Source organism: Triturus cristatus, chromosome 1_2, assembly GCF_964204655.1.
Source record: "Triturus cristatus chromosome 1_2, aTriCri1.1, whole genome shotgun sequence".
NCBI lineage: Eukaryota > Metazoa > Chordata > Amphibia > Caudata > Salamandridae > Triturus > Triturus cristatus.
The window spans coordinates 252,656,572-252,669,871 of NC_140580.1; the positions used below are offsets into that span (position 1 = coordinate 252,656,572).

General features: G+C 44.7%; 1 protein-coding gene across 1 annotated transcript in view; it reads right to left on the reverse strand.

Annotated features, from left to right (window-relative positions):
- The window catches only part of KIFBP (kinesin family binding protein), a 517,175-nt gene that overhangs the window by 265,810 nt on the left and 238,065 nt on the right, over positions 1-13,300 (reverse strand). Inside the window, exon 5 of the mRNA XM_085603547.1 lies at positions 1,487-1,580. Within this exon, the coding sequence (XP_085459673.1) occupies positions 1,487-1,580 (94 nt within the window). The remainder of the gene's footprint in view (positions 1-1,486; positions 1,581-13,300) is intronic.

Genomic DNA, 13,300 nt, shown 5'->3' on the forward strand with positions numbered 1-13,300 from the left:
CCTATGATGAAGCATGCGGCCAAGGGACATCTTGGTGGGTGAGGGTTATTTTAAGAAAACTGTTGTCTATCTAAAAGAAAGAGTGGAATGATAGACCAAACAACATGGACGGACTCTCTTTGACTGTCAAACTAAGGGTAGAGTCATTATACCTCGTGACTCAAATTACATCTTCAAAGAAAAACATTTTGCAAACGTCTGAACCCAACACTAGGTAGCAGGAGCATGCAGAGCATGTGTATCTACGGTCACTTATGCTACAAACATTTAGTGAACATTTGCACCAAATAACACAATCTAATATGAAAGTAAGTTATGCGGGCTAAGATATTCAGAAAACTCCAAGTACTCAGAAAAGATAATCAGCAGTACCAGCCATCAGGACCAGTTAATAAAGAAACATTGTTCTAGCGCAAATAGTGGCAAGTATCTCAATTTTAAACCTCTTAATGAATCATCCATGGATGACTTGTTATAGAATACAAGTACCGGTTCAAAAAGGGTTCTGAAAAACCTGTTAAGTGTATCAGCATCTTTATAAAAATCATGTAAATCAAAGAGCCACAGTACCTACAAAAAAAAACTTCAAGCATCATTATTGCCACAATGGTTTGAAAACATCTAAAAAATAACACTTCTCATTTATTAGTTCTAAAATAAATCAATACTGAACATCTCCCAAAGTGTTTGTTCCCAAAATATATTAAAACAAGGACAGTGTGAAAATAGTAAAGAGTTTAGGCTCAAGGATAGAGAGTGTAATGGTTAAAGGGGTGGGTATAGGGGCTAAAGATGCAGGGTTTGTGGTATGACACATAAGGGTGAGGCATTCATATATTAGGAGTTGGGGTATGGATGAGAATTAAAGGTATAGAACTTCATGGTTAGGAGTTTAAGGTCTATGGGTTAATAGTATGGGTTGGGACACCAAATAGCCTTAGATACACAACGTAAGAAGGTACCTCATGCAAACGAACTGGGGGTGCAACAGAAATCAGGGTCAATTCACATTATTGGGAATGCCCAGTGATGTAGATATCTCACTGGCCAACCTTATACTCTGCATGCTCGGTAGGATATTCACAAAAATAGATATAGCGAACGTGTGGGAGTTCCAGAAGAGTGCCCAAAAAACAGGAGTGGCAAGCAGGAATGGACCTAAATACTAACCAGTCGGCTTACCCACTCTTGAGCCTAATATCAGAATTTATTTGGTGGGTGGAGAGCATTGAAGAGGTGCTACTGGGGGCGGGTGATAGGGGTGGAAAACTTCCTAGGTACAGAGGAGTGTTTCCAGCCCCATAGGCAATTCATTCCGCCCCTTCTGGTATTAAGCACGACATCAAATGAGTGCAAAGGCTGGCCTAAAATTACAAGTATGATGTACCTGTGCTAAAAGATTAGCAATAGAGTACCCTACACGTTTTTAAATCAGTTCTGTTCTGCTATGGTTTCACTTTCTTGTTATTTAGTTGAAAAAACGTACCTTCTTCCACAGATTCCGCAGGCACTCTATGGTCAGCCTGAAGTAAAACAACATTAGCAGCTGCTAAGCAATGTCTCGATTCCATGTACAATTGCTAGTAAAAAAAAAAAAAAAAGTTATTTTTTTCATTTATAAAATGCTGCTTAAACAATCCAATGCAGATCAGAAGCACATCAACACAACAGCTGAAAACCATGACAGTTGAAATATGCCAAAAAAACAAGCAGAGCTAAAGGTCCTGTTTTAATTTAGGGAATGCGTTTCATAATAGTTGAGCAACTTTGTTGGTCTTCTGCTGCCCTACAGAGAAACTCCCCTAATTAAGTAATCTCATGGGGTTCCAAAAAATGGAAGCTTGAGATAGGGTTCATTGGGTAAACAAGATAGCATTAGAAAAGTGAAGCAGGACCCTAAAGGAAAATGCTACTTACCAGTATGCATCTTTTTTTGGCATGTATAGCTGTAGATCCGCATACTTTTGCATACATCGCCATCTGGTGTTGGGCTCGGATGTTTGCACTTTGTTATTGTAGAAGTCTTTGTAGTTACGAGATAGGCGACTCCTCCTTTGGTTAGTAGTACGCAAGGGCTTCGACTCCATCCTTAGATTGTTTTGCCATGAAGGGTGATGATGGAGATAGTTAGAAATAGAAAGATGTCCATGTGTAATGTATCTAAGTAAGATAGCACTGCAACACACATAGGTGTCCGGGGAGGCGGGAGGGCGTATCCGGATCTACAGCTCTACATACCAAGAACAGATACATACTGGTAAGTAGCATTTAGCATCTTCCGTTTGAGGCATAATGAGCTGTAGATCGCATACTTTTGCATAGACTATACAGCAGTTCCCCTGTTAGCGGTGGCTACCTGTATGCGTTGCAGTAGTTTGAAAAAGTGTTCTTAGTACAGCCTGGCCCACACTAGCTTGTTGTTTTGCATGCACATCTACACAGTAGTGTTTTGTGAAAGTGTGCGGTGTAGCCCATGTTGCGGCTTTGCAAATTTCATCCATGGCGATGTTTCCTAAGAATGCCATAGATGCCCCTAATTTACGTGTGGAATGCGCTCTAGGGGGAATGGATAATATACGCTTTGCTTTTTGGTAGTATATTTGAGTACATTTAACGATCCACCTGGCTATTCCAGCTTTTGATATTGGATTGCCCTTATGTGTTGGTGGTGGTGAGAAAGCTACAAAAAGTTGTTTAGTTTTCCTGAAATTGTTTGTCCTTTCAATGTAATAAAGGATAGCTCTTTTGACGTCAAGCGTATGAAGAGCTCGTTCGGCTACTGAGTCTGGTTGAGGAAAAAAGACTGGGAGCTCAACAGACTGGTTAAGGTGAAAGGCCGAAATTACTTTAGGTAAGAATTTAGGGTTTGTCCTAAGAACCACGTTGTGATGTATTTGCAAAAATGGTTCTTGTATGGTTAATGCATGGAGTTCACCCACTCTTCTGAGAGATGTGATGGCCAAAAGGAAAGCTACTTTCCATGTAAGGAACTGTAACTCACATTCATGAAAAGGTTCAAATGGGGGACCCATGAGCCTAGTAAGGACAATGTATAGATTGTATACTGGAGAGGGTGGAATTCTGGGTGGGATTATACTTCTAAGGCCTTTCATGAAAGCTTTGATGGGAGGTACCCTAAACAACGACAAGTGTGGTCTGTTCTGCAAGTAAGCTGCTATAGCAGCAAGATGTAATCGTATGGATGTGTATGCCAGATTACATCTTTGTAGATGCAGGAGATAAGATAATATTTTGAGTTGAAGCATCTAGTGGATTGATTGTGTTGTTATTTCAGTAAACAACAAATCTTTTCCATTTAGCTGCATAGCATGCTCTAGTGGTAGGATGTCTAGCTTCTCTAATAACGTTCATGCAGTCTGGTGGGAGATTGAGGTAACCAAACTTTAAGATTTCAGGAGCCAGATCGCTAGGTTCAGTTGCGCTGGTTCAGGATGTCTTATCTCTCCATGGTACTGCGTGAGAAGCTTTGGGGAAGGTGCAACTTTAGGTGTGGGACTACTGAGAGTTCCAGTAGTGTTGTGAACCATGGTTGTCGGGCCCATGTTGGCGCGACTAGGATCATTGTAAGAGACTGTTTGAGTTTGCGCACCAGTAATGGAATGAGTGGAAGAGGCGGGAAAGCGTACGCAAATCTGCCTGACCAATTCATCCATATCGCATTGCCTTTGGACAATGGGTGTAGATACCTGGAGGCAAAGTTTGGGCATTTTGTGTTTAGATGTGTGGCAAAGAGATCTATGTCTGGGTGGCCCCACATCTGAAAAAATGGATGAAGAACTTGCGGATGAAGTTCCCATTCGTGAATTTGTTGTTGTTGACGTCTGAGCAGATCCGGAATTTGATTGTGAATCCCAGGTAGATGCTCTGCTAAGAGTTATATCTTTTGAGGAATGGCCCATCTCCAAATGCTTTGTGCTAGGTGTGACAGCTGCAGAGTGTGTGTTCCACCCTGTTTTTGTATATAGTACATTGCTGTCATGTCTGTTCGGAGGAGGACAGCTTTGCCTATGAGATGTTTCTGGAATGACTTTAGGGCGAGAAATATGACCAATAACTCCAGGTGATTGATGTGGAGGAGTTTTTGTTGAGGGGTCCACATACCCTGGATAGTGTGGTTTAAGAGATGAGCTCCCCAGCCGGTGAGCGATGCGTCCGCTGTCAACACTATTTGTGGAACCGGGTCCAAGAACGTCCGCCCTTTGGAAAGATTTTGAGTGTTCCACCATTGCAGAGAGCGATATGTGCGGCTGTCTACCAACACCAGATCTGAAAGTTGACACTGAGCCTGGTTCCATTGTTGTGCTAGGCAATCCTGTAATGGACGCATCTGGAGTCTTGCGTAAGGAACGATTAAGATGCAAGAGGCCATCATCCCTATGAGCTGCATGAACACTCGAGCTGGTAGTGAGTGTTGTGGCTGAAGTTTTGTTATGAGGGCTTGCATACTGGCTATCCTGGTTGGGATGGGGTATGCAAGGGCTTTGGAAGTATCTATTGTCACACCTAGATACTGTTGGGTGTGGGACGAGTGTAGATGCGACTTGGTGAGATTTATTGTGAATCCCAAGTTGTGTAGCAGCTGTATTGTGTTGTGAGTGTCTTGTACACACTGGTTGCGTGACTTGGCTTTTATAACCAGTCGTCTAGGTAAGGAAACACATGAACGTGTTTTCTTAAGTGGGCTGCTACCACCGCGAGGCATTTTGTAAAGACTCTGGGTGCTGTTGTGACTCCGAATGGTAGGACTTTGAACTGGTAATGTTGTCCATCCACAGCAAATCGTAGGTATTTCCTGTGAGCGGGGTGAATAGGAATGTGGAAGTAGGCGTCCTTGAGATCTAGAGTGGCAAGGAAATCGCCTTGTTGAAGCAGGGGAGGACCTGTTGTAGAGTGACCATATGGAAGTGGTCAGATTGTATGCACAGGTTTAGCGGTCTGAAGTCTAATATTGGCCTGAGAGTGCGGTCCATTTTTGGAATGAGGAAATAAAGGGAGTAAATCCCTGTGTTTTGATGTATGGGAACCGGTTCTATTGCATGTTTTTGCAAGAGAGAGAGAACCTCCTGCTTTAGAAGCGCAAGATGTTCTGTGCACATTGGACGTTGTTTGGGAGGTATATGGGGTGGAGTAGAATTGAGTTAAGGTAGTAACCCTACTGGATAATTTGTCTTACCCACCTGTCTGTGGTGATGGAATTCCATACATATAGGAACTGTGGTAGTCTTCCACCCGACTGGAGTGGAATGGTCTGGGGCGAGTGGAGGGAAGTCACTGTTTTGAGGTGGGGAGCTGCGGGTATTAGAACCACGCCCTCTCCCTCTGTTGTTGTTGCCTCTGAAATTCCCTCTAAAGTAACCTCTGTTAGGGGAAGTTTGAGTGGGGCTTTTATAAGTGGAAGAGGTGTCTGTACTAGTGGTCTTCGAGGCGCCTCTATAAGAGGAGCGACGAAAATAACCTCTACTAGTTGTTGCTTGTAGAGCCCCCAAGGATTTGGCTGTCTGTGTCCTTTTTCATCTTTTCTAAAGATGTGTCCTCAGTGGGTCCAAACAAGTGTTCCTGATCTAAGGGTTGATTGAGGATGGTATACTGCACCTCTTGCTTAACCTCTTCAGTGCCCCGCCCTTTCCACGCCCTGTGCCGGGCGTTGCATTAGCGGGCGGGGTTCATGACGAGATAGTCTCGTCATGGGCACAGCGCAACCGCGCTCCATGACGAGACTATCTCGTCATGGGCACTGAAGGGGTTAAAACCAGATATGCGCAGCCAGGCATGTCTATGTAGTAACACGCTTGTATTAATTGCGCGGGATGCTGTATCTGCAGCATCCAGGGCACATTTTATTGAGGTGTTCGTGATTAACTTTCCCTCTTGTATGAGATCATTTTGCTTTGGTCTTGTACTCATCTGGAAGATGTTGCATGAGTTTTTCAAGCTCACGAGTGAGCCCTGTCTACCTCGCAAGTAAAGCTTGAGAGTTAGCAATGCTCCAGAAGTTTGCTGCCTGGGACGCAACCCTTTTACCTGATGCATCTAGTAGCTTCGATTCTTTGTCTGGCGGAGGGGCATCACCTGTGGTTTTGGAATTTGCCCGCTTGCGGGCGTTTGCCACTACTAATGAGTCGAGAGGGAGTTGACCTTTGATATAAGCAGGATCGCTTGGAGCTGGCTTGTATTTTTTCTCAATCCTAGAATTAAGCACCCTAGCCCTGACAGGATCTTTAAAAACCTCAGAGACATGTTTAATCATCCCCTTGAGCATAGGGAGAGCATTTGTCGTTTTTTGTGGCTGGGAGAAGGTCTCTAATAAAAAATCCTCCTCTAGAGGGTCTGAATGGCGTTGAATCCCGTGGTATTGCGCAGCTCTATTTATCAGTTGTGCAAACCCTACATTATCATCTGGGGGGGATGGTCTGGAGGGAAATAAATCTGGCTCAGGCACATCTGGGACATTGTAATCATCCCAAGAATCATTAGGTGGGGTACTGTGTGTGTCATCATCAGTGTCTGTGTGATGTGGGTCTATGCCCTCATCTTCACCCCCTACATCCTCACCATCTTCTTGTGGTGCAGGTGAAAGAGGAGGCACTAGAGAGTGTGCTGGAGAGAGTATAATGTTTGTGGGTTGTGGCGGTAGAGAGAAAGGCCTCATAGGTGAGGTTGAGGAGTCTATTTCTTGGAGGGTACTCAGGTGTTTCTGAGGTGTCCAATGTTCTCTTCTTAGGTGGTATGGAGGTGACTTGGCTAGTAATGGGATCAATATGGAGTGTTCTTTGCTTAGGATCCGGTGAATCTGGCTGGAAAAGTACTTTGGATCCGCTGTCTTTTTTCGGGGCCGAGGATTTCGGCTCAGAGTGCTGTTTTGGCCTGTCTTCCTTAACTTGAGGAGGGGTTTGTGTCTCCTTTTGCTTGGTTGGAGTTTGACTCCGAAGATTTAGTTGGTTTTTTCGGCTCCAAGGACTAGGATTGAATTTGCTTCGGTGCTGAAGTGTTTGTTACTTTTGGTTTCGGTGCCGAAGATTCTGGGGTCGTCGGGACCTTGGGTTTATGTTTCGGTGCCGAAGATGGCTTTTCAGCACCGTGGTGTGGCTGGCTCGATCCCGAGCTGCCTGAAGGCTTTGCGGGCTTTCGAGCAGAGGCTTCAGAAGTCTTGTCTCGGTGTTGTGGTAAATATTTCATTACCGGTACTATTTTTTATGCGGTAAAGTCTAGTAAGAATAACTCAGTAAATATAAGAGGCAGAATCCGTGGTATTAGAGGTTCTAAAAGGCTTTTATTCCTTGACAAAGGAAATACAATTCGAATTGCAGGCTTCTATTCCATCACCACGAAAGTTCAGGAAGGAAGGGGCATACATTATTGACAGATAATCAGTTTTATAGGAAATGCATTACAGTGAAACAGATGCAGGAGGCGTAACAGCTGATAATACAGATAAAATGTGCATACGTAACTAATAGAGGCGGACATATGGGTGTAATTTAATAAACGTCATCATACATGATGTCACAAGTGGGTGGATCCATAAGAGAATCCTGCAATGTCAGCAGAAATATTTGGCAGAGATGCGCGCGCAGCCGCATGACGTGTGATTGACGTGCAACTAGAGGGTGAAGGGGACTTGACATTTAGCTCTACATGTGGAGACAGAAGTCTGGGGGGTCATGTCAACCTAATCCCAAATCATATCTAATATCCTATGTTTAAAGAACTGTGTTATCCAAAAGGAAAGGTCTCTAGGATAGAATCTATTCTGTACTGACTGTTAGTGCGCGTACAAGCGTCTAAGTGTCTACATGAGATGCGAGGGGGTAGGAATATTCCATGGTAACAGGGGCTATGATTTACTTGCATGAGGACAGCGAGGCCTGGCCCTTTGCACGGTAGCTGGAGGAATGTTTACCTAAACTACTAGACAGGAATGCATCGGATGAGGAGCGAAGCAGATAATCTTGAAGGTGAAATACAGTTTTTGGCAGGCAACAGGCTGGATCAGGCACCGTTAGCCGCGCAGGGAGTAGGACAAAGTTCATGGATACAGATGCGGGCTCAGACTGGAGCTTTCAGAGGCAGAAGGCAGGAAAAGGCTTGATGACAGAATTCTGGGCCTACTCGCCTGAATCTGTAAAATGTGGAAAGTGAACCACATAAAGTCGGTGGCCTTTCATACTTAGGAATGGAATATCTGACCCATTCATGGCGGATCTGAAAGAGGACATGTTGACGGTGGACGCACATATATTTGCGTCTTCAAAACTGGAACTGGAGGGAACATACATGTACTTATAGCATGCACATGGAGCCGTTGGGGTCTACGATAGGGGACATAACTGATCACAAAATTCATATTTCCTCAGTGTCGACCAAGACCCGAAGGTGAAGAGGTTACCGGAGCCTTGTGTTTTTTCGGGGCCAGGGCGTCGACGTCAGTACTCACGGTTCGTTGACCTGGAGTAATCGACTGGTCTTCAGAGTCTGAATCGTCGGCTTCGGAGATGCTGGCTTGTTCATCTCCGGTGTCCGGATCTTCAGTGCCTGCCTCCAAGATGTCTTCCGTGGCCGAAACTGTTGGTCTGGACATTTCCTGACATCGAGCCCAGCGATCACGTATAGTCTTCTTAGACCTGAAAGAGTCACAGGCCTGGCAGTGTCGACTTATGTTCTGGCGAGAGAAAGGTTGCAGACCTCGTGGAGATCTGTGTGTGGAAATTTAGCCCCACACTTGCATTTTTTAAATAGAGTCCTTTCCATATGCTGTTGATGGCACCGATTGGCTCAACGGCCTACTTCGACGACCGGACTCGAAAATTCTTTGGATCTGGATACGAGTCGAGAGATCGCGCTCGAAACAATACCGTCGATCAGTGAGAGTTTTGCGCGTCGAGGGGGAATCAAAATGACGACGACCCAGAGCGCAGCAAATTACATCCGAACCCGATGGCGGAAAAAAACGAATCTATGGATGGAGTCGATGCCCATGCGCACTACTAACCAAAGGAGCAGTCACCTATCTTGTGACTACAAAGACTTCTACAATAACAAAGTGCAAACATCCGAGCCCAACACCAGATGCCGATCTCTGCAAAAGTATGCAATCCAAAGCTCATATGCCTCGAACAGAACATTATTATGAAAAGGAGTCAGAAAATGGGGTTTGTGTTTTAACAAAAGAATTTGAAAAGCAAGCACAGCAAAAACAGTATAGTAGATACATTTGATAGAGAGACAGAATTTTGGTTGTGTCCTTAAGAAAGCCCATACATTAATTTGTGAGCAATGAATCCATAAACCTTACAGCATAGTATGACAGCAAAGTAAAACTAGAGAACAGGCAAGGGTGATTAGTGATCTGCACTGGTCCTTATGACAGGGCAAGGCATCATACAAGCACACACTTCCTAAACAAAAAACATAATAAACCATTAAATTAAAATGTCAATGGATCAACAAAGTAACCAGATCAAAAATGCTACATTGGTGTTCAAGTACAAGCGGTAGTCATTTCAGTTACAGATTACCAACGGGAACAATTGATGACCAACCACTATAACCAGAATACAAATGGGACAATTTAACCAATCATGTAATAAAATCTGATCAACAGTAGAGCCAAGAAATCGCAAACCAAGAAAAACATGAAAATAAAAGGTTGAAAGGAGAAGATTCAAAGGTCACTATCTATACTACACTGTCCTTTTTTTTTTTAGTAACATCTCACATTTTGTATTTTATAACCATTTTAATTTCTAGCACAACTCAATAGAGGCACATAAACAGTTTGACTATTATCCCTGACCTGATACAATCCCCAAATGCCACATGTTCGACTTGACTCTCTGTAGGGTCACCCCAAAACTCTTGGACTTCACCCCTCGTATTTTAGGAATTTCATTTTGTTGGCATTAGGACTCTGTGCACATTACCACTGATAACCAGTGCTTGTGCTCAATACTCTAAACATGGAAAAATTGGCTTATACCCACTTAGAAGTACCTTGTAAAGTGGTATAACATGTACCATGGACTGTAAAATAAATGCTATTAGTGGGCCTACAACACTTATTGTGCCACCCACTCAAGTAGCCCTTTAAAACATGTCTCAGGCGAATGTTCAGGTACTATGGATGGCTCAAGCACGCCCTAGCACTTGCGGCAGCAAATCCCTCCGGTACAAGCACCAGAGGGATTTCCTGTTTTTTAATACCCACAGCAACCCGACGCATTTAAAACATTTTTCTAATGATGATCAGCGCGTATGGCTTGCTGACATCATAACATGTGAAAGTGAAATGAGCTGATCCGCACAAATCAAACCAAGGTCAATGAGAGTTGCTTTGTGAAACTCCCACTGATCTTGGTTTAATGTGTGCCTGTCGTGGGGACTATGCCCAGCCACACATGTGGGGTAGCATTTTTATCTGGACAAGAGGAGGAATGCTGGGTGGTAGAAGGAATATGTTACTTACCATTTTGCATCTGTTTTTGGCATGTAGAGCTGCAGATTACACACTGTGCATAGATTATATAGCAGTACTCGCTCCTAGCAGTGACCACCAGTATCTGTTGCAGTTGTTTGAAACAATGTTTTGAGGACAGCCTGGCCCACACTAGCTTGTTGCTGAGTTTGCACATCTACACAATAGTGTTTAGTGAAAGTGTGCGGTGTAGACCATGTAGCTGCTCTGCAGATATTATCTAAGGGGATGTTCCCTAAAAATGCCATGGAATCCCCTATCTTACGTGTAGGGTGGGCTTTAGGGGGAACAGATAGCGTTCGTTTTGCTTTGTGGTAGCAAATCCGTATGCATTTAACAATCCACCTAGCTATCCCAGATTAACAGTTGTTTGGTCTTACGAAAAGGTTGTGTTCTCTCGATGTAGTAGAGTAAAGCTAGGGTGTGTACAGCTCTTTCTGCAATGGTTTGTGGCTGGGAGAAGAATACGGGCAGTTCCACAGATTGATTGAGGTGACAGGGAGAAATGACTTTAGGAAGGAATTTTGGATTAGTGCAGAGAACCACCTTATTATGATGCACTTGCAGAAAGGGTTCTTGAATGGTGAGTGCTTGTATCTCACTGACCCTTCTGAGCGAAGTAATGGCTACAAGGAAAGCCGTTTTCCATGTTAAAAACTGAAGCTCACATATGTAGAGGTTCAAATGGCGGCCCCATTAGTCTGGTGAGAACCATGTTTAAGTTCCACACAGGTGAGGGTGGCACTCTGGGGGGAATTATTCTCTTAAGGCCTTCCATGAAGGCTTTTGTGGCAGGTACTCTGAAGAGTGATAGATGCAGTCTATTTTGTAGATATGCTGCTATGGCAGCAAGGTGTAGTCTAATAGACGTGTAGGCTAGGTTGCATCTTTGTAGGTGTAGTAAGTAGCCTATGATGTGTTGGATAGACACATCTAAGGGATTGATGTTATTGTTGTGACAATAGGTCACAAAACGTTTCCACTTGGCTGCGTAGCAAGCTCTAGTGGTAGGTCGTCTAGCTTCTTTAATGACGTTCATACAGTCAGGGGGAAGACTAAGGTACCCAAATTCTAGGATTTCAGGAGCCAGATCGCAAGGTTGAGCTGAGCTGGGTCTGGGTGTCTGATCTCTCCATGGTTCTGGATTAAGAGGCGTGAAGAGGTGTGTAACTTTTGGTGCGGACTACGGAGAGTTCCAGCAATGTGGTGTAGCACGGTTGTCTGGCCCAAGTCGGAGCAACTAGGGTGAGAGTTAGGGAATGTTGCTGTAGTTTGCGCACCACTAATGGAATGAGTGGGAGAGGCGGAAAACTGTACGCAAATCTGCCTGACCAGTTCATCCATATCGCATTGCCTTTGGACAATGGGTGTGGATATCTGACGGCGAAGCTTGGGCATTTGGCGTTTTTGTGGGTGGCGAAGAGGTCTATCTGTGGTTGCCCCCACATTTGAAAGAATGGTTGAAGAACTTGTGGATGAAGTTCCCACTTGTGGATCTGTTGTGTTTGACGGCTCAACAGATCTGCAATGGTGTTTTGGACTCTTGGGACAGGTTGGACTAGGAGAACAATGTTTTGAGGTATGGCCCACCTCCATATGCTCTGTGCTAGCTGAGAGAGCTGCAGAGAATGTGTGCCGCCCTGTTTTTGGATGTAGTACATGGCGGTCATGTTGTCCGTGCGGACTAAGACAGCCTTGCCTGAGACTTGTGTTTGAAAGGCTTTTAGGGCTAGGAATATGGCCAGTAACTCCAGATGGTTGATGTGGAGTAACTTTTGTTGAGGTGTCCACCTGCCCTGCATGGTGTGATGTAGTAGGCGAGCTCCCCAGCCGGAGAATGATGTGTCCACAGTTGGAACTATCTGAGGAACCGGCTCTAGGAACAGTCGCCCGTTGGAAAGGTTTTTGGTGGTCCACCACTGCAGAGAGCGATGGGCACAACCGTCTACCAACAACAGATCTGATAATTGTCCCTGAGCCTGGTTCCATTGGCGTGCTAAGCACTCTTGGAGAGGATGCATCTTGAGTCTTGCATGAGGTACTATGAATATGCAAGAAGCCATCATCCCTATAAGTTGCATGAACACTCGGCTGGAAGAGAGTGTTGTGGTTGAAATTTGGTGCTTAGAGCATGTATGCTTGCTATCCTGGCAGGACTGGGGTAGGCTAGCGCTCCTGAGGTGTCTATGGTGGCACCGAGGTATTGTTGTACGTGGGACGGATGCAGATGGGACTTGGCATGGTTTACTGTGAAGCCCAGGTCGTGAAGTAGTTGGATAGTGGCATGAGTGTGTTGTACACACTGGTTGTATGAGCTGGCTTTTATGAGCCAGTCGTCTAGGTATAGGAAGACGTGGATGTGTTATCTTAGGTGTGCTGCGACTACTGCTAGGCACTTGATAAACACCCTTGTCGCTGTGGTGACTCCGAATGGGAGTACTTTGAACTGGTAGTGCTGACCGTCCACAACGAATCTGAGAAACTTCCTGTGAGCGTTGTGAACGGGAATGTGGAAATAGGCGTCCTTGAGGTCTAGGGTGGCAAGGTAGTCGTTCTGGGAGAGCAGAGGAAGTACCTGCTGGAGTGTGACCATATGAAAGTGGTCTGAGTGTATGTATTGGTTTAGGGGTCTGAGGTCCAGACTGGATCTGAGAGATCCGTCCTTTTTTGGTATGAGAAAATATAGGGAGTAAACTCCTGTGTTTTGTTGGTGGGTGGGAACTGGTTCTATTGCACTTTTTTGTAGGAGGGAGATCACCTCCTACTTTAAAAGTGACAAATGTTCCTGTGACATTGGGCGCTGTTTGG